At 46.1% G+C, this 18541-nt stretch overlaps 1 protein-coding gene across 1 annotated transcript in view; it reads left to right on the forward strand.

Annotated features, from left to right (window-relative positions):
* Positions 1-18541, forward strand: part of npepl1 (aminopeptidase like 1) — a 45659-nt gene that overhangs the window by 25364 nt on the left and 1754 nt on the right. Inside the window, exons 7-11 of the mRNA XM_068000704.1 lie at positions 5175-5252; positions 10001-10101; positions 13067-13190; positions 14499-14675; positions 16277-16387. Coding sequence (XP_067856805.1) covers positions 5175-5252; positions 10001-10101; positions 13067-13190; positions 14499-14675; positions 16277-16387 — 591 coding nt within the window. The remainder of the gene's footprint in view (positions 1-5174; positions 5253-10000; positions 10102-13066; positions 13191-14498; positions 14676-16276; positions 16388-18541) is intronic.

Below are 18541 nucleotides of genomic sequence, written 5' to 3' on the forward strand. Positions count from 1 at the left end.
TCAAGTTGTACCCTGAGAGAATCTTTCTAATGTACACTGGGGAATTCTGCACACACAAAATTGCAGGCACAGATGCAGTTGGGCACTTCCTTCAGCTGATGGTCTGATTGCTCGGGGGAAAATAGTAACTTCAAGCCCAGGCTTTTCAGAGGGATCGAGGCGTCTGAGTAAAAACATTAATGATTGTACTTTTTGGGGTATACCCAAAAACCCAGTTTTATAGGTAAAGTTAATCATGTTATTGTGAAACAAGATTTTCTTTTACATTCTTACGTTAGCAGCCTTATTTTTAAGCCTTTATTTCTGGATGTTTGAGTTTGTGGGAAGACAAATGACAACATAATGTTTGTTGGGAAACTGTTAGGTGACCAGATCGGCCAATATTTCTGGTAGTTTTTCATCACTTCTCAATGTTACAGAGCTCTGATTTGTTGGTGTTTTAGGGTTATGAAATTTGAGACGTTGGAGGTAGAGAAAATGATTATGGTTTAGATATTTCATCGATGTCAAATTAACCACGCTACAAGTCGGAAAGTAGCTCTGGCGGCCTGTCAAGTCTCCTGACGTGAGGGACCTGCTGGGATTCGGTCCAGTGCTTCCCACTCTGTCTGTTGAGATGTACGATGAGCATCCTGTCCACTGCTGATCACACTTTCTCGTATACAAGTCTAACGCTCGGTATCGACCGTCCAGCTGGTACTTCTGTGGTTTGGGATCCCCAGGAGCAGTAGAAATGGGTCTTTTCCGGTCTCGAGAGCCAGTGTGGTGGATCTCCCAGTTGTTTCTTTAGTATGAGGATCGGCTCTTGAGAGGAGCTCCACTTAACAGGCATTCATAGAATCATAGAATCATAGAAGTTACAACATGGAAACAGGCCCTTCGGCCCAACATGTCCATGTCGCCCAGTTTATACCACTAAGCTAGTCCCAATTGCCTGCACTTGGCCCATATCCCTCGATACCCATCTTCCCCATGTAACTGTCCAAATGCTTTTTAAAAGACAAAATTGTACCCGCCTCGACTACTGCCTCTGGCAGCTCGTTCCAGACACTCACCACCCTTTGAGTGAAAAAATTGCCCCTCTGGATCCTTTTGTATCTCTCCCCTCTCACCTTAAATCTGTGCCCCCTCGTTATAGACTCCCCTACCTTTGGGAAAAGATTTTGACTATCGACCTTATCTATGCCCCTCATTATTTTATAGACTTCTATAAGATCACCCCTTAACCTCCTACTCTCCAGGGAAAAAAGTCCCAGTCTGTCTAACCTCTCCCTGTAAGTCAAACCATCAAGTCCCGGTAGCATCCTAGTAAATCTTTTCTGCACTCTTTCTAGTTTAATAATATCCTTTCTATAATAGGGTGACCAGAACTGTACACAGTACTCCAAGTGTGGCCTCACCAATGCCCTGTACAACTTCAACAAGACATCCCAACTCCTGCATTCAATGTTCTGACCAATGAAACCAAGCATGCTGAATGCCTTCTTCACCACCCTATCCACCTGTGACTCCACTTTCAAGGAGCTATGAATCTGTACTCCTAGATCTCTTTGTTCTATAACTCTCCCCAACGCCCTACCATTAACGGAGTAGGTCCTGGCCCGATTCGATCTACCAAAATGCATCACCTCACATTTATCTAAATTAAACTCCATCTGCCATTCATCGGCCCACTGGCCCAATTTATCAAGATCCCGTTGCAATCCTAGATAACCTTCTTCACTGTCCACAATGCCACCAATCTTGGTGTCATCTGCAAACTTACTAACCATGCCTCCTAAATTCTCATCCAAATCATTAATATAAATAACAAATAACAGCGGACCCAGCACCGATCCCTGAGGCACACCGCTGGACACAGGCATCCAGTTTGAAAAACAACCCTCGACAACCACCCTCTGTCTTCTGTCGTCAAGCCAATTTTGTATCCAATTGGCTACCTCACCTTGGATCCCATGAGATTTAACCTTATGTAACAACCTACCATGCGGTACCTTGTCAAATGCTTTGCTGAAGTCCATGTAGACCACGTCTACTGCACAGCCCTCATCTATCTTCTTGGTTACCCCTTCAAAAAACTCAATCAAATTCGTGAGACATGATTTTCCTCTCACAAAACCATGCTGACTGTTCCTAATTAGTCCCTGCCTCTCCAAATGCCTGTAGATCCTGTCCCTCAGAATACCCTCTAACAACTTACCCACTACAGATGTCAGGCTCACTGGTCTGTAGTTCCCAGGCTTTTCCCTGCCGCCCTTCTTAAACAAAGGCACAACATTTGCTACCCTCCAATCTTCAGGCACCTCACCTGTAGCGGTGGATGATTCAAATATCTCTGCTAGGGGACCCGCAATTTCCTCCCTAACCTCCCTTAACGTCCTGGGATACATTTCATCAGGTCCCGGAGATTTATCTACCTTGATGCGCGTTAAGACTTCCAGCACCTCCCTCTCTGTAATATGTACACTCCTCAAGACATCACTATTTATTTCCCCAAGTTCCCTAACATCCATGCCTTTCTCAACCGTAAATACCGATGTGAAATATTCATTCAGGATCTCACCCATATCTTGTGGTTCCGCACATAGATGACCTTGTTGATCCTTAAGAGGCCCTACTCTCTCCCTAGTTACCCTTTTGCCCTTTATGTATTTGTAGAAGCTCTTTGGATTCACCTTTGCCTGATCTGCCAAAGCAATCTCATATCCCCTTTTTGCCCTCCTGATTTCTCTCTTAACTCTACTCCGGCAATCTCTATACTCTTCAAGGGATCCACTTGATCCCAGCTGCCTATGCATGTCATATGCCTCCTTCTTCTTTTTGACGAGTGCCTCAATCTCCCGAGTCATCCAAGGTTCCCTACTTCTACCAGCCTTGCCCTTCACTTTATAAGGAATGTGCTTACCCTGAACCCTGGTTAACACACTTTTGAAAGCCTCCCACTTACCAGACGTCCCTTTGCCTGCCAACAGACTCTCCCAATCAACTTCTGAAAGTTCCTGTCTAATACCATCAAAATTGGCCTTTCCCCAATTTAGAATTTTAACTTTTGGGCCAGACCTATCCTTCTCCATAGCTATCTTAAAACTAATGGAATTATGATCACTGGTCCCAAAGTGATCCCTCACTAACACTTCTGTCACCTGCCCTTCCTTATTTCCCAAGAGGAGGTCAAGTTTTGCCCCCTCTCTAGTCGGGCCATCCACATACTGAATGAGAAATTCCTCCTGAATACACTCAACAAATTTCTCTCCATCCAAGCCCCTAATGCTATGGCTGTCCCAGTCAATGTTGGGAAAGTTAAAGTCCCCTACTATTACCACCCTATTTTTCTTGCAGCTGTCTGTAATCTCCTTACATATTTGCTCCTCAATTTCCCGTTGACTATTTGGGGGTCTGTAGTACAATCCTATCAAAGTGATCTCTCCCTTCTTATTTTTCAGTTCTACCCATATGGACTCAGTGAGCGACAGCCCGATTAAGGCTCCCTAATGATTGGCTGATATTTCTGACACTTGTTTTCTGCGTTGGGTGTTGCTTTGCCCCTCTCTCCCATATCATATGAGTTGTCAGCCGTGGCTCAGTGGTAGCACTCTCGCCTCTGAGTCAGCAGGTTGTGGGTTCAAGTCTCACTCCAGAGAATTGAGCACAAAATCTAGGCTGACACTCTAGTGCAGTACTGAGGGAGTGCTGCACTGTTGGAAACGCCGACTTTCGGATGAGACATTAAATCAAGGCCCTGTCTACCCCCTCAGGTGGATGTAAAAGATCCCATGGCACTATTTCGAAGAAGAGCAGGGGGGTACTCCCTGGTATCCTGACCGATTTTTATCCCTCAACCAACATCATTAAAACAGATTATCTGGTCATTATCACATTGCTGTTTGTGGGACCTTGCAAATTGGCTGCCGCATTTCCTACATTAGAACAATGACTACACTTCAAAAAGTACTTAATTAGCTGTAAAGCACTTTGGGACGCCCTGAGGTTGTGAAAGGCGCTATATAAATGAATGTCTTTTTTTCTTGGTAAATCCGAACATGTAAAAGGTCCCAAAACCACATGCAGACTTTAAGCTTTTGTATATAAAGCACGGCAACCCCCAGCACTAGTTCTGGGTTCTAGAAATATCTGGTTTGTAAATTGCCCTTCAAACCATTTCCCAGGTGAGGTGAGATGCAGCTGTCTCCTTTCCATAATTCCCCCCTCTTCCTGCTGCCATGCTGTTTGTTACAGCTGTATAAGCAGGCCAGTCTGGACTCAGTGCTGCTGACAATGTTTGTACACAGTAGGACTTTGATTGCTGTCTGTCCCCCATTCATTATTCCCAAGATGGAGTCTGCTGCCATGAGCCCTAGGTAGGAGCTGACAGAACTCACCCATTGCAGTTAAGGCAGCTTCTATCTTGCCTTTTGTAGCTAGCTCCTGTTGGCTAGAGTGAAATAGGCTATAGTTATAAATCATGGCAATGTTCTTGCCTGACAAAGCACATAAATGGCTGAAAAATTGTTCTCTCATTACCCTGGAAAGGATAAAAAAATACTAGTTGGTCTTCTGTGGTATTGGATACAGGGAGTCGAGATCAAATGTAGCCTTCAGGTTAGGGATTAGAGGGCAGGCTACAATTGGACAAGTTGTGCATTCTGTCTGTTGATACTTCCATTGTAAATTCCTATAATTTATAATGGAAACTGCCCATGTAAACTTGTCACACTGAAATTGCATCCTCTAAGCAGGTGTCGCATTGCCACCAGAGCAAGAGAAACTTCTTTACACAGTTATGAGACTGTGGATTTTACTTCCAGTGTTAGTGATCGAGGCAGAAATTATGTCAACGTTCAAGATTAGATTAAGTAGGATGACAAAGGAAAAGGGGCTAAAGAGATCTGGGAACAGGGTGGTTAAATGTGATTAGGACAATTTTTTTGCATGGAAGGTAAATGCTGACATGGGCTGGTTGGGCCGATTGGCCTGTTTCCGTGTTGTATGTGTACCTGCATATCTACCTGCTGTTGCACCCGTCTGCCAGTGGTGGACTGCAGCACTTCTATTGAGGGGGGAGGGTACAATTATATCATGACAAGTTTACATAGGCAGTTTCCATTCTAAATGTGGACCTAGGAGCAGGCGGTGTGCACAGATGTAAGATTTTTATTATATATATTCTTTTGTAGACCACCATGCCAGGAATGAAGAGAGATTGTGGAGGAGCAGCGGCTATTCTTGGGGCTTTCAAGGCCACCGTGAAGCAAGTAAGTGCGCCAGAGCGTACTATTTTTGATGCTGTATTTGTTTATGGCCAATGCATTAAAAAGAATGGTTGCAGAGGCTGGTAATGTTGCGGATAATTGTTCCTGTTGAGATTCCCTGTGAACTTTACAGTGTGCAGGTCTGCCACACCGTAGTAATGTGAAGGAATCAAAGCCTGTGCCCCACAGAAAGGAGGACTGGTCTTCCAACATGTTTACAGGGATGTTCTCATCACACAGGGTTGACTGGCGCAGTGACTAGCCAGTTGGCCTATTTGTTGTATTCTGTGGCAGAGAGCTAGAGTTCCATTTACAGTACAACTGTAGTGTCAGTGCAAAGCAATTTCACTTTGCACCACTGCAGCCTGGAACCAGAGTCGGGTCTCGCCCTGACACTGAAAGAAAGCTGAATGAGACTCTGAGGAGAGAGACTTGCCTTGCTCCACTTCGGAGTCAGTTTGAGCCTTCACAACCGGTTTAGACTCATACGAATAATGACTGACAGGAAAAGACCCTCTGGTCTATCCAGCCTGTCACACACAACTGTGATACTTTGTGTATCACAATATATACACTCCCCACCCCACCCAAAATCCATGTGATCTCCTGGGAGAGACAAAAAAACAGATTAGAAACCCAGGCCAATTTGGGGTAAGAAATCTGGGAAATTCCTCTCCGACCCCCCTCAGGCGATCGAAACTAGTCCAGGAGGTCACCCTGATAATTTTATGCTGTACCTACCTTTTGTATGGGGTTTCAGCTTCACACCTTTGGGGTATGGATACAATGAAGAAGATCCCTAGTTGTTGCACTTGTTCTATTTTCCTTCAGCGGCCCTGGGGAAGTTTCACGCTGCTGGTAGAAGGTTTTGCTTCTGGCTGCTCGTCACTTTTTAAATCGACTAATCCCATAAAGCTTTTCTTAAAGTGGGGATACCGCCATCAATGTGCTTTCTTAAAATCAAACTGTTTCAACGAATTGTAACTAACTTTTCACATTCTTCAATATTTACTTCTGTTTTTCTGCTCATCTTGTGGGGGGAGAGGGATAGTGATAGTGATACTGACCTTTTTTTCCTGAAGTATTTTTCCTTAATTTTATGAGAGCAGCAACTGGCTCACAGGAGTTACTGAACCCAGAATTGGGAGGGATCTAAATTACATAGGATGTACAGCACAGAAAAGTCCAAGCTGGTGTTTATGCTCCACATGAGCCTCCTCCCGCCCCTCTTCATGTAAACCTATCAGCATACCCTTCTATTCCCCTCTCCCCATGTGTTTATCTAGCTTCCCCTTAAATGCATTTATGCTATTCGCCTCAACTATTCCTTGTGGTTGCAAGTTCTACATTCTAACCACTTGCTTGGTAAAGAAGTTTTTCCTGAATTCCCTATCAGATTTATTAGTGACTGTCTTATATTTATGGCCCCTAGTTTTGGTCTTTCCCACAAGTGGAAACATCTTCTCTTTCATAATCCTTTCATAATCTTAAAGACCTCTATTGGGTCACCCCTCAGCCTTCTTTTTCTAGAGAAAAGAGCCCTAGCCCGTTCAATCTTTCCTGATGAGTATAATCTCACAGTTCTAGTATTATCCTCTCTAAGTTTGATTAGTTTATCAATTATTTCCCCCCTTTCTATCTTAAATATCTTTATATCTGTTTTGATCTCTTCTTCTAATGCCATGCCCACCAAGGTAAATACAGAGGCAAAGTAATTATTTAATATTTCTGCCATTTCACTGTCATTACCTGTGAGTTTATCGTGTGCATCCCTTAGTGGCCCTATCCCTATCCTGATTTTTCTTTTGTTATTTGTGCTTCTATAGAATACTTTATTATTTCTTTTTATATTCCTTGATAATTTAATTTTGTAGTTCCTCTTTGCTTTCCTAATTTTTTTTTACTTCTTTCCTGACCTCTTTGTATTCCCTTTTGTCATCCTCTCCTTTATTGTCTATTTACTTAGAGTATGCCTTTTACTTTAATTTCAATTTTACCCTTATCTCTTTCTTCATTCGTGGTATTACATTACTGGCTAGTTGTTCTTGTTTTTTAGCAGAATATATTTCTCCTGAACTCTATTGATCACTTTTTAAAATATTTTCCACTGCTGTTCTATCTCTTTGTCTATTCTGTCTTCTTTTCCAGTTTACCTTCCCTGGTTACATTCTCATCCCCTCAAAATTAGCTTTTTTCCAATCTATTACTTTGGTCTTTGTCTTACTTATGTCTTTCTTAATCTTTATCTTAATCCTTATTATGTTGTGATCACTATTGCCTTGATGTTCCCTTATGCTTACTTCTCTTATCTGTACTGGTTCATTTCACATTACTGGGTCCAGCAGTGAATCCTCTCTTGTTGGGCTTCTCACATTCTGGATAAGAAAGGAGTCCTGTACACTGTAAAAATCACATTCCCTTTTGCCAGTTTATTTGGGGGTAGTTGAAATTTCCCATGATTATTATTCTATATCATAAATTTGCTTACATATCTTTTCCTCTACTTCCCTTCCACTATTAGGTTGTCTGTAGTGTGATCGATCCCTTATCTTTTATCTTAATCCATATGGATTCTGTTTCTATCTTAATGATAGTTAAGTTCCTTTTTTCTACTGCCATTATGTTGTCTCTAATTATTACAGCTACCCCACCCCCACTTCTTCCTTCACTATCCTTTCTAAATACATCAGACCCTGTAATATTTAGTTGCCAGTTCTGTTCTTTATGTAGCATGTAACATGTTTCAGTTATCCCTACTACATCTGGCTCCATGCTACGAATTATTGCTATGCAGGCAATTTAATTCATTTTTATTAATTGTCCCCTTCACTTTATTTTTAACAGTTATTTTATACATATGTTTTATAACTGTATCAGTTCCTGACCGTTTATGTTAACCTTATTCCTTACCTTGGTCTGACCTTTACTCTCATTTCCTATTTCTTTTTTCTCAGACTTATGTTGTCGTCACCAGATCCCTCCCCTGTCTTACCAGTTTAAAGTTCTATCGACAGACCTATTTATCCTTTCTGCATTCATCTTCCTGATCTGTTTATTCCTATGCCAATTAGCACGTGGCTTGGGTACTAATCCCGAGATTACCACCCGTGAGGTCCTGTTTTTTAATTTAGTTCCTAGCCCCTGATATTCCCTATGTCATTGGTCTCGATATGGACCTCGACAACTGGATCCTGCTCCTCCCGTTCCAAGTTCCTCTCCAGTTGCTGCAAGATAATGAAGCAGTCCGTGCCCGCATGCAGCAAGACCTGGACAACATCCAGGCTTGGGCTGATAAGTGGCAGGTGACATTCGTGCCAGACAAGTGCCAGGCAATGACCGTCTCCAACAAGAGAGAGTCTAACCACCTCCCCTTGATATTCAACGGCATTACCATCGCCAAATCCCCCACCATCAACATCCTGGGGGTCACCTTTGACCAGAAACTTAACTGGACCAGCCACATAAATACTGTGGCTACAAGAACAGGTCAGAGGCTGGGTATTCTGTGGCGAGTGACTCACCCCCTGACTCCCCAAAGCCTTTCCACCATCTACAAGGCACAAGTCAGGAGTGTGATGGAATACTCTCCACTTGCCTGGATGAGTGCAGCTCCAACAACACTCAAGAAGCTCGACACCATCCAGGACAAAGCAGCCAGCTTGATTGGCACCCCATCCACCACCCTAAATATTCACTCCCTTCACCACCGGCGCACAGTGGCTGCAGTGTGTACCATCCACAGGATGCACTGCAGCAACTCACCAAGGCTTCTTCGACAGCACCTCCCAAACCCGCGACCTCTACCACCTAAAATGACAAGAGCAGCAGGTACATGGGAGCAACACCACCTGCACGTTCCCCTCCAAGTCACACACCATCCCGACTTGGAAATATATCGCTGTTCCTTCATTGTCGCTGGGTCAAAATCCTAGAACTCCCTTCCTAACAGCACTGTGGGAGAACCTTCACCACACGGACTGCAGCGGTTCAAGGCGGCGGCTCACCACCACCTTCTCAAGGGCAATTAGGGATGGGCAATAAATGCTGGTCTCGCCAGCGACGCCCACATTCCATGAACGAATAAAAAAAAAAAATATCCTTTACCCTTTCATCAGGTAGGCAACACACCCTCCTAGACTCGTGGTCGCGACTGCAGAGGACGCTATCTATCCCCATAATTATCAAATCCCTTATGACTACAACCTTTCTATTCTGCTCTCAACTACTTCTGATTTCAACTACATCATAGTTCCCTATTGCCACAGTAGCCTCCAGTTACAGCATTTTATTTCTAATGCTTTGGGTCATGAAGCAATTGTACTTCGCATAGAACTGTAGAACCATAGTAAAGATACAGCGCAGAAGGGGGCCATTCGGCCCATCGTGTCCGCGCCGGCTCAAAGAACAACCAGGTGCCCATTCTAATCCCACCTTCCGGCACCCGGTCCGTAGCCCTGCAGCTTACAGCACTTTAGGTGCAGGTCCAGGTACTTTTTAAAAGTTTATACCAAGAGCATATACCAACTCTTCCTGTCAATCAATTGGGTTTTCCTAACATATTAGGTTGACTGAAGTCACCTTATTATAGGTTTACCTTCTTTCATAGACCTCAGCGTCTGCTCTTTCCTGGTCTCCGGTGGCCATGAGGAGCTGCTTTCAATTGGGATAACTTTCTCTGCTGCCAGCACAGGTATCAGAAACACATTTGCAGTGTGCGGTGTAGTTATGGCTATGTCCTGTTTGTGTTTCAGGGTTTTAAGGACAATCTGCATGCCGTGTTCTGCCTGGCCGAGAATGCCGTTGGACCCAGAGCGACGAGACCTGACGATATTCATCAGATGTACTCTGGAAAGTAAGGCTGTGCAGACTATACAGTGTGAACCTTCAGCAGTGCAGATGGGTTCACTGCAGTAAAAATGTGCACTTGTTTGAAGTATTTTATGAGTTTTTTAGGCAATTTTCAAGGGATGTTGGAAAATGTATGTCCTAATGGGAATATAGGAAACACCCAGGGCAGAAAAAGAAAAACTCGTGTGTAGATAGCAATTCATCACGCTCTCTAGAAACTTCCCAAGCTGCTTCCATATGATAGATCAATTTTTCGCAATGCAGTGACTGTCTTATAGGTAAACAGCAGTGAGATAAATGACGTTAGTTTGTTTTAATGGTATTGGTTGAGGGAGAAATGTTGGTCAAGGCTTTGGAAGAGCTTGCTCCTCCAGTAGTAACATGGGATCTTTAACATCCACCTCAATCACAGAAACAGGCAATGGCCGTCACATTTGAAGGACAGTAGTCCAGTCCAGTATGCCAGCCTGGATTATGGATGGAAAGACCCTGGGGCAGAGCGGGCGAGGCTCACTCAGGTTGGCAGGCTGTAACCAGTGGGGTGCCACAAGGATCAGAGCTTGGGCCTCAGCTATTTACAATCTATATTAATGACTTAGATGAAGGGACCAAGTGTAATATATCCAAGTTTGGTGATGATACAAAGCTAGGTGGGAAAGTAAGCTGTAAGGAGGTCAAAAAGAGTCTGCAAAGGGATATTGACAGGTTAAGTGAGTGGGCAAGAAGGTTGAGGATGGAGTATAATGTGGCGAATAGAAATACAGAATATTTTTTAAATGGTGAGAAACTATTAAACGTTGGTGTTCAGAGAAACTTGGGTGTCCTCATACAAGGAACACAGAAAGTTAGCATGCAGGTACAGCAAGCAATTAGGAAGGCAAATGGTATGTTGGCTTTTATTGCAAGGGGTTTGGAGTACAAGAGTAAGGAAGTCTTACTACAATTGTACAGGGCTTTGGTGAGACCTCACCTGGAGTACTGCATACAGTTTTGGTCTCCTTATCTAAGGAAGGATATACTTGCCTTAGAGGCGATGCAACGAAGGTTTACTAGATTGACTCCTGGGATGAGAGGGTTGTCCTATGACGAGAGATTGAGTAGAATGGCCCTATACTCTCTGGAGTTTAGAAGAATGAGAGGTGATCTCATTGAAACGTATAAGATTCTAAGGGGGCTTGACAGGGTAGATGCTGAGAGATTGTTTCCCCTGGCTGGAGAGTCTAGAACTAGGGGGCATAGTCGCAGGATAAGGGGTCGGCCATTCAAGACTGAGATGAGGAATTTCTTCACTCAGAGGGTTGTGAAAATTTGGAATTCTCTACCCCAGAGGGCTGTGGATGCTGAGTCATTAAGTACATTCAAGGCTGAGATGGGTAAATTTTTTGGACACTAGGCAAATCAAGAGATATGGTGATCGGGTGGGAAAGTGGAGTTGAGGCCAAAGATCAGCCATGATCTTATTGAATGGAGGAGCAGGCTTGAGGGGCCGTATGGCCTACTCCTGCTCCTATTTCTTATGTTCTGGGATGCAGTGACTCAATGGGGGAAAATCCTGTACGAGGAGGGATCTCTAATGTCTTTGTATTTGAGTAAATTTGCCTCATATGTTACTGGTTAATGGTAGTTACATAACTTAAAAGAAATTGTAGAATGTATGTTTATTTACACAGTGAGCAGTGGCGTCAGCACTGGGCTTGTTTCGTGACTTGGTACTTATAAGCTACAGGACAAATCAGTACACTTCAATGTGCGATACACTTGTATGTTCTTAATTACTCACCTTTAATTGCTCCCATCACCAGTGCAGATCTGAAACTATCTGTGTTTCTTCCTGGTGTTACACAGCTGAAAATGCTCCCTCTTGGTGTTAGCTTGGCTCAATGGTAATACTCTCACCTCTTGAGACAGTCATAGGTTCAAGTCCCACTTCAGGACTTGAGCACATAATCCAGGATGACACTTGATTGCAGTACTGAGGGAGTGCTACATTGTTAGAGATGCTGTTTTTCAGATGAGACTTTAAACCAAGGCCCCACCTACCTGTTCAGATGGACGTTAAAGGTCCAATAGCACTTTGGGAGCTCTTTCTCAAAGAACAACAGAGTTCACCCAATGACCCCTCAACGAATCGCACCACATCAAGTGATTTATCTCATTGCTATTTGTGGGATCTTGCTGTGTTTGCTTATAAAACAGTACTGATTGGCTGTGAAGCGCTTTGGGATGTCCTGAGCCTATGAAAGATGCTACCTAATTGTAGGTCTCCCTATCTCTCCTCTGGATACAACCCAGGTTTGGACAGACAGGACCTATAATTTTATCCATCCACCCACCATTACATTTCACTGGAGACCCAGGGCCGAGGGGAGGGGAGGGGAGGGGACAATCCCTGCAGGACGGCTGCAGGAAAATGTCACATGCATGTCATTACTGCAACAAATGGTGCGCTTATATTGTTACTTTACAGGCGGAGTCAGGTGGCAGTTGTGTGCACAGTAGTTTTAGTGTGATTGGTGCTTGCTGTGGTACAGCCTAGTGTGCAGAGTGGGTTTTTGTTCAAGCAAGTTGAAGAGTTTATCACGCTGTGTCTCCAGCTGTATTGCTGACCTGTAAAGAGTGCCTACCAGTAATGCTGCATGTACTATTCACCTGTATTGTGGGCGCAACAATCACTTGTATTGCGGCTGCACCGCTTACCTGTAATGCTGTGTGTACCTCTCGCCTGTAATATGGGTGCACCTCTCACCTGTAATGCTGTGTGTACCTCTCGCCTGTAATATGGGTGCACCGCTCAGCTGTAATGTGAGTGTATTCCTCATCTATAATATGGATGCACCTCTCACCTGTACTGCTGTATGTACTGCTCACCTGTAATGTGGGCACACTTCTCACCTGAACCATTCTAATACTATATCTAATGAGCCCTCTCATACTGTGTTTTGTTAATTGATTGTGTTCTCTTCTTACAGGACAGTTGAGATTAATAATACTGATGCTGAGGGCCGCTTGGTGCTGGCAGATGGCGTAGCTTACGCCTCTAAGGATCTGGGGGCAGACATCATCCTCGATATGGCTACACTGACTGGAGCCCAGGTATACACAAACTAGTGGGTGCATGGCTGGGGAGGGGGAAAGAGGAGGGGGGGATATGGATAGGAGGTTTGTTTGCCTCAGGATCCTGATTTCACCGGTAGAGCCCAGAGACCCTTGTCCCTGGTTGTTCTTAGCAGTTATCTGGCAGTGACAATGGATGTAACTCGTGGAGACTGAAAAAGTTTCTCGTCCCCTCTTGCCACCCCCCCATCCCCCAGTTTTCCCTCAAATTCTCTCCAGTCCCTGTCCCTCGTGAGAACAGTGACGCTTGCTAGGGTACAGTTCCACAGTTCTTTGTGCAACTTCTATTCTTTGTACATCAACCAGGGGAGTGCGTATTGTTGGGCTGTTCGAATGTGGGGAGTGTCACTGCCGAGTCTGGCCATGCCCACCCACTTTCAGCATAGTGCATGGGGATCAGGCATGGGAACCCTGGCCAGTTTTTTTTTTGTCCCTTCCAAGCCCAGAGATGCTGCACACAGTGGAGGGGTCTCAACACTGTCTGCTGGAGTTTAGCTAACTCACCGCAGACCAGGGAACAAATTGGTGACCTTCTAGTCTGTGTGATCCAGTACTGTTCCCCTCACTCACTCACTCACTCACTCACTCACTCACTCACTCACTCACTCACTCACTCACTCACTCACTCACTCACTCACTCACTCACTCACCTCCACTCACTCACTCACTCACTCACTCACTCACTCACCTCCACCCACCCCCACCCACTCACTCACCTCCACCCACCCCCACCCACTCACTCACTCACCTCCACCCACCCCCACCCACCCCCACCCACTCACTCACCTCCACCCACCCCCACCCACTCACTCACTCACTCACCTCCACCCACCCCCACCCACCCACTCACCTCCACCCACCCCCACCCACTCACTCACTCACCTCCACCCACCCCCACCCACTCACCCACCCACCCACCTCCACTCAGCCACCCCCACCCCTGTGTGACCAGTGCAGTTCCACACAGTACACATACCCATTGGGGAACAATTTGTTGAAATGTAATTGTTCAGGATTGTGTTCTGATGCAGTGCAGCACCCTATGATATGTGTGGAAGTGATGGAGGCTTTTAGAAAATAAATAATTTAAGTTCAATTGTTTTATTTGAGTTGTCTGCTGTCTAATTGAAGTTGATCAAAAAACTCCTCCCATTGAGATGGTACGTGTGCTGTGTTCAGGAGATGATGCCTGTGGTATATTAGATAGTGGCAGAGTCAGGATATTTGATGTACTGGGGACTGGTGCTGTCTGTTTTGGTGTAATGGGAATTCCTCCTTTCCATGCAGGGTATATGTACAGGGAAATACCATGCTGCCGTCTTGTGCAACACTGAAGAGTGGGAGATGGCCTGTGTTAAGGCTGGTCGGAGTAGTGGAGACCTCGTCCATCCTCTTGTCTACTGCCCTGAACTCCACTTCAGTGAGTTCACCTCCGCCATGGCTGATATGAAGAACTCCGTTGCTGTAAGTAAATAATGGGCTGGTGGAGACAGTGTGCTCACCTAGTGGGAGGCAGTGGGATCGGGCTCCTAATTCCCCCTCGGTGTAATGGGCTGGTGGGGACTGTGTGCTCACTGAGTGGGAGGCAGTGGGATCGGGCTCCTCGTTCCCCCTCGGTGTAATGGGCTGGTGGGGACTGTGTGCTCACCTAGTGGGAGGCAGTGGGATCGGGCTCCTCATTCCCCCTCGGTGTAATGGGCTGGTGGGGACTGTGTGCTCACTGAGTGGGAGGCAGTGGGATCGGGCTCCTCATTCCCCCTCGGTTTAACAGGCTGGTGGGGACTGTGTGCTCACTGAGTGGGAGGCAGTGGGATCGGGCTCCTCATTCCCCCTCGGTTTAACGGGCTAGTGGGGACTGTGTGCTCACTGAGTGGAAGGCAGTGGGATCGGGCTCCTAATTCCCCCTCGGTTTAACGGGCTGGTCGGGACTGTGTGCTCACTGAGTGGGAGGCAGTGGGATCAGGCGCCTCATTCCCCCTCGGTTTAACGGGCTAGTGGGGACTGTGTGCTCACTGAGTGGGAGGCAGTGGGATCGGGCTCCTCATTCCCCCTCGGTATAACGGGCTGGTCGGGACTGTGTGCTCACTGAGTGGGAGGCAGTGGGATCGGGCTCCTCATTCCCCCTCGGTTTAACGGGCTGGTCGGGACTGTGTGCTCACTGAGTGGAAGGCAGTGGGATCGGGCTCCTCATTCCCCCTCGGTTTAACGGGCTGGTCGGGACTGTGTGCTCACTGAGTGGGAGGCAGTGGGATCGGGCTCCTCATTCCCCCTCGGTTTAACGGGCTAGTGGGGACTGTGTGCTCACTGAGTGGGAGGCAGTGGGATCGGGCTCCTCATTCCCCCTCGGTTTAACGGGCTAGTGGGGACTGTGTGCTCACTGAGTGGAAGGCAGTGGGATCAGGCGCCTCATTCCCCCTCGGTTTAACGGGCTAGTGGGGACTGTGTGCTCACTGAGTGGAAGGCAGTGGGATCAGGCGCCTCATTCCCCCTCGGTTTAACGGGCTGGTCGGGACTGTGTGCTCACTGAGTGGGAGACAGTGGGATTGGGCTCTTCATTCCCCCTCGGTGTTACTTCTGATGTCAGATGTTTGAGGGAAGTGCTCTGCGCTGGGCCTTAAAAAAAGAGAAAGGAAAGAACTTGTATTTATTTAGTGCCTTTCACTACCTCAGAATGTCCCAAAATGCTTTACAGCCAGTGAAGTTCTTTTGAAGTGTAGTCACTATTGTAATGTGGGAAACCCGACAGCCAATGATTTCCTGCCGGTCTGATTGGAACTGGTGTGTGGATTGAAGCTGGCTTCATCTGCAGTCCGAGCATTGGTCTCCAAACATTCAGTCCCACTTACCTGAACCTCTTTGATGAGAGGCGGCATCAAGGCGGATGCACTGTTGACTTGAATTTACACTGTGTGCTTGTGGAGAAATTTGGGGGAGATGGATCAGGCTGCCCCATTCTCCTGGCCAGAGGGAGTCGGGTGCTGGCACTAAGCAGTAAGGGGAGAAAAGGCAGAGTGATGGACTCTGTCCCTGGGTTTTGAGTTCATTTTACTCTCTCTCTTTTTCAGGATCGTGACAATGCTCAAAGTTCCTGTGCCGGTCTCTTTGTCGGTGCCCACATTGGATTCGATTGGCCTGGAGTGTGGGTCCATGTGGACATTGCTTCCCCCGTACATGCAGTGAGTACATGAGACAGCTTTAGTTACACTTAGTGTTAAGAGTGGGGGGAGTTTGGGTGTGTGTGGGAAGGGATGGGGAGAATGTGTGTTTAGGGGAGAGGATGGGATGGGGTGGGGTAGAGTAGAGGGTGAGGTGGGGAAGGTTTGTGTGTAGGGGAGAGGGTGGGGTAGGAGGAGAATTTATGCATTTCAGGAATGGGGGAAGTTTGAATGTGTGGGAGTGGAGTGGGGAGAGTTGTATTTGTGGGGAGGGGGGAAGCAGACAGTGAGTATGGGGGGGAGGGAAGAATTTGAGGCTGTGCGTGAAGATGGGGGAACTTGAGGGAAGATGGGGGGGAGGGGGCTGAAGACTCTACTGTTTGTAGAATCATAGAAAAGTTACAGCATGGAAGGAGGCCGTTCGGCCCATCGAGTCCACACATCAGCTCTATGCAAGAGCAATCCAGCTAGTCCCACTCCCCTGCCCTATCCCCATAGTCCTGCAATTTTTTTCCTTTCAAGTACTTATCCAGATTGAATCTGCCTCCACTACCCCCTCAGGCAGTGCATTCCAGATCCTAACCACTCACTGTGTAAAAAAATAAGTTTTTCCTCGTGTCACCTTTGGTTCTTTTGCCAATCACCTTAAATCTATGTCCTCTGGTCCTTGACCCTTCCGCCAATGGGAACAGTTTCTCTCTATCTACTCTGTCTAGATTTGTAATTAGCAAATAATTTAACGTATGAACCAGCGGCAAATCGCTAACAGCATCACCTGCTCAGTAAAAATAGCTCGTGGAGATTAACCAGGTGAAGTTTAACCAGGGAGTTTAGTTAGTTAATGTTCTACTATGAGTCCTGGGACATGAACACAGAAGCTGCTGAATGGAGAGTGGGTGAGCGCTGTGTTAGTCTACAGCCCACCACCTCTCCCAATATTAATGGTCTTTGTTTGTAGGTCAGTGGGAGAGTGATGGAACTAAAACAATTTGGTGCTTTTTAATTTCTATAATTAATACAACTAATAACCTACCTGCTGGGAATGTGATGTGTTTCCTCTGACCGATTTAGTTCTTGTTTTCAGCACTGTTGTTCTCACTATGATTTGCAAACATAAATATTTCTTGCTGTTTTAAATCATGCCCATGCAGCAATTTATCTTCATAATCAGTGCTCTTTCTCTGTAAATTATTTAGTATTTTGCTCCTTTTCCATGTCATGTTTGCATCTTTTTGTTCTCTCTGTCTCCTACTTGGTTTCTGCGTCTCGTTCACTATCTTGCTTTCTCTCTGTGTGCATGTAGGCTGCTTGTTTTCTTTCCCTCTTTCCCTCTGACTCACTGCCCACTTGACTTCTAAAATCAAACTTCTGTGAAAAGGGTGTTTATTCATTCCTGTAAATCTTTGTGTCTGTCAAGGTGAGGGGTTTTGTTGGGAGTGGAACATGTTCCATTTTTGGAATCCAGTGACAGCATCAAACACTCCCAGGGCAGGTACAGCACGGGTTAGATACGTTGTAAAGCTCCCTCTACACTGTCCCATCAAACACTCCCAGGGCAGGTACAGCACGGGTTAGATACAGAGTAAAGCTCCCTCTACACTGTCCCATCAAACACTCCCAGGGCAGGTACAGCACGGGTTAGATACAGAGTAAAGCTCCCTCTACTCTGCCCCATCAAACACTCCCAGGGCAGGTACAGCACGGGTTAGATACAGAGTAAAGCTCCCTCTACACTGTCCCATCAAACACTCCCAGGGCAGGTACAGCACGGGTTAGATACAGAGTAAAGCTCCCTCAACACTGTCCCATCAAACACTCCAAGGGCAGGTACAGCACGGGTTAGATACAGAGTAAAGCTCCCTCTACACTGTCCCATCAAACACTCCCAGGGCAGGTACAGCACGGGTTAGATACAGAGTAAAGCTCCCTCTACACTGTCCCATCAAACACTCCCAGGGCAGGTACAGCACGGGTTAGATACAGAGTAAAGCTCCCTCTACACTGTCCCATCAAACACTCCCAGGGCAGGTACAGCACGGGTTAGATACAGAGTAAAGCTCCCTCTACACTGTCCCATCAAACACTCCCAGGGCAGGTACAGCACGGGTTAGATACAGAGTAAAGCTCCCTCTACACTGTCCCATCAAACACTCCCAGGGCAGGTACAGCACGGGT

This window comes from Heptranchias perlo, chromosome 19 (genome assembly GCF_035084215.1).
Source record: "Heptranchias perlo isolate sHepPer1 chromosome 19, sHepPer1.hap1, whole genome shotgun sequence".
In the NCBI taxonomy this organism is placed as follows: domain Eukaryota; kingdom Metazoa; phylum Chordata; class Chondrichthyes; order Hexanchiformes; family Hexanchidae; genus Heptranchias; species Heptranchias perlo.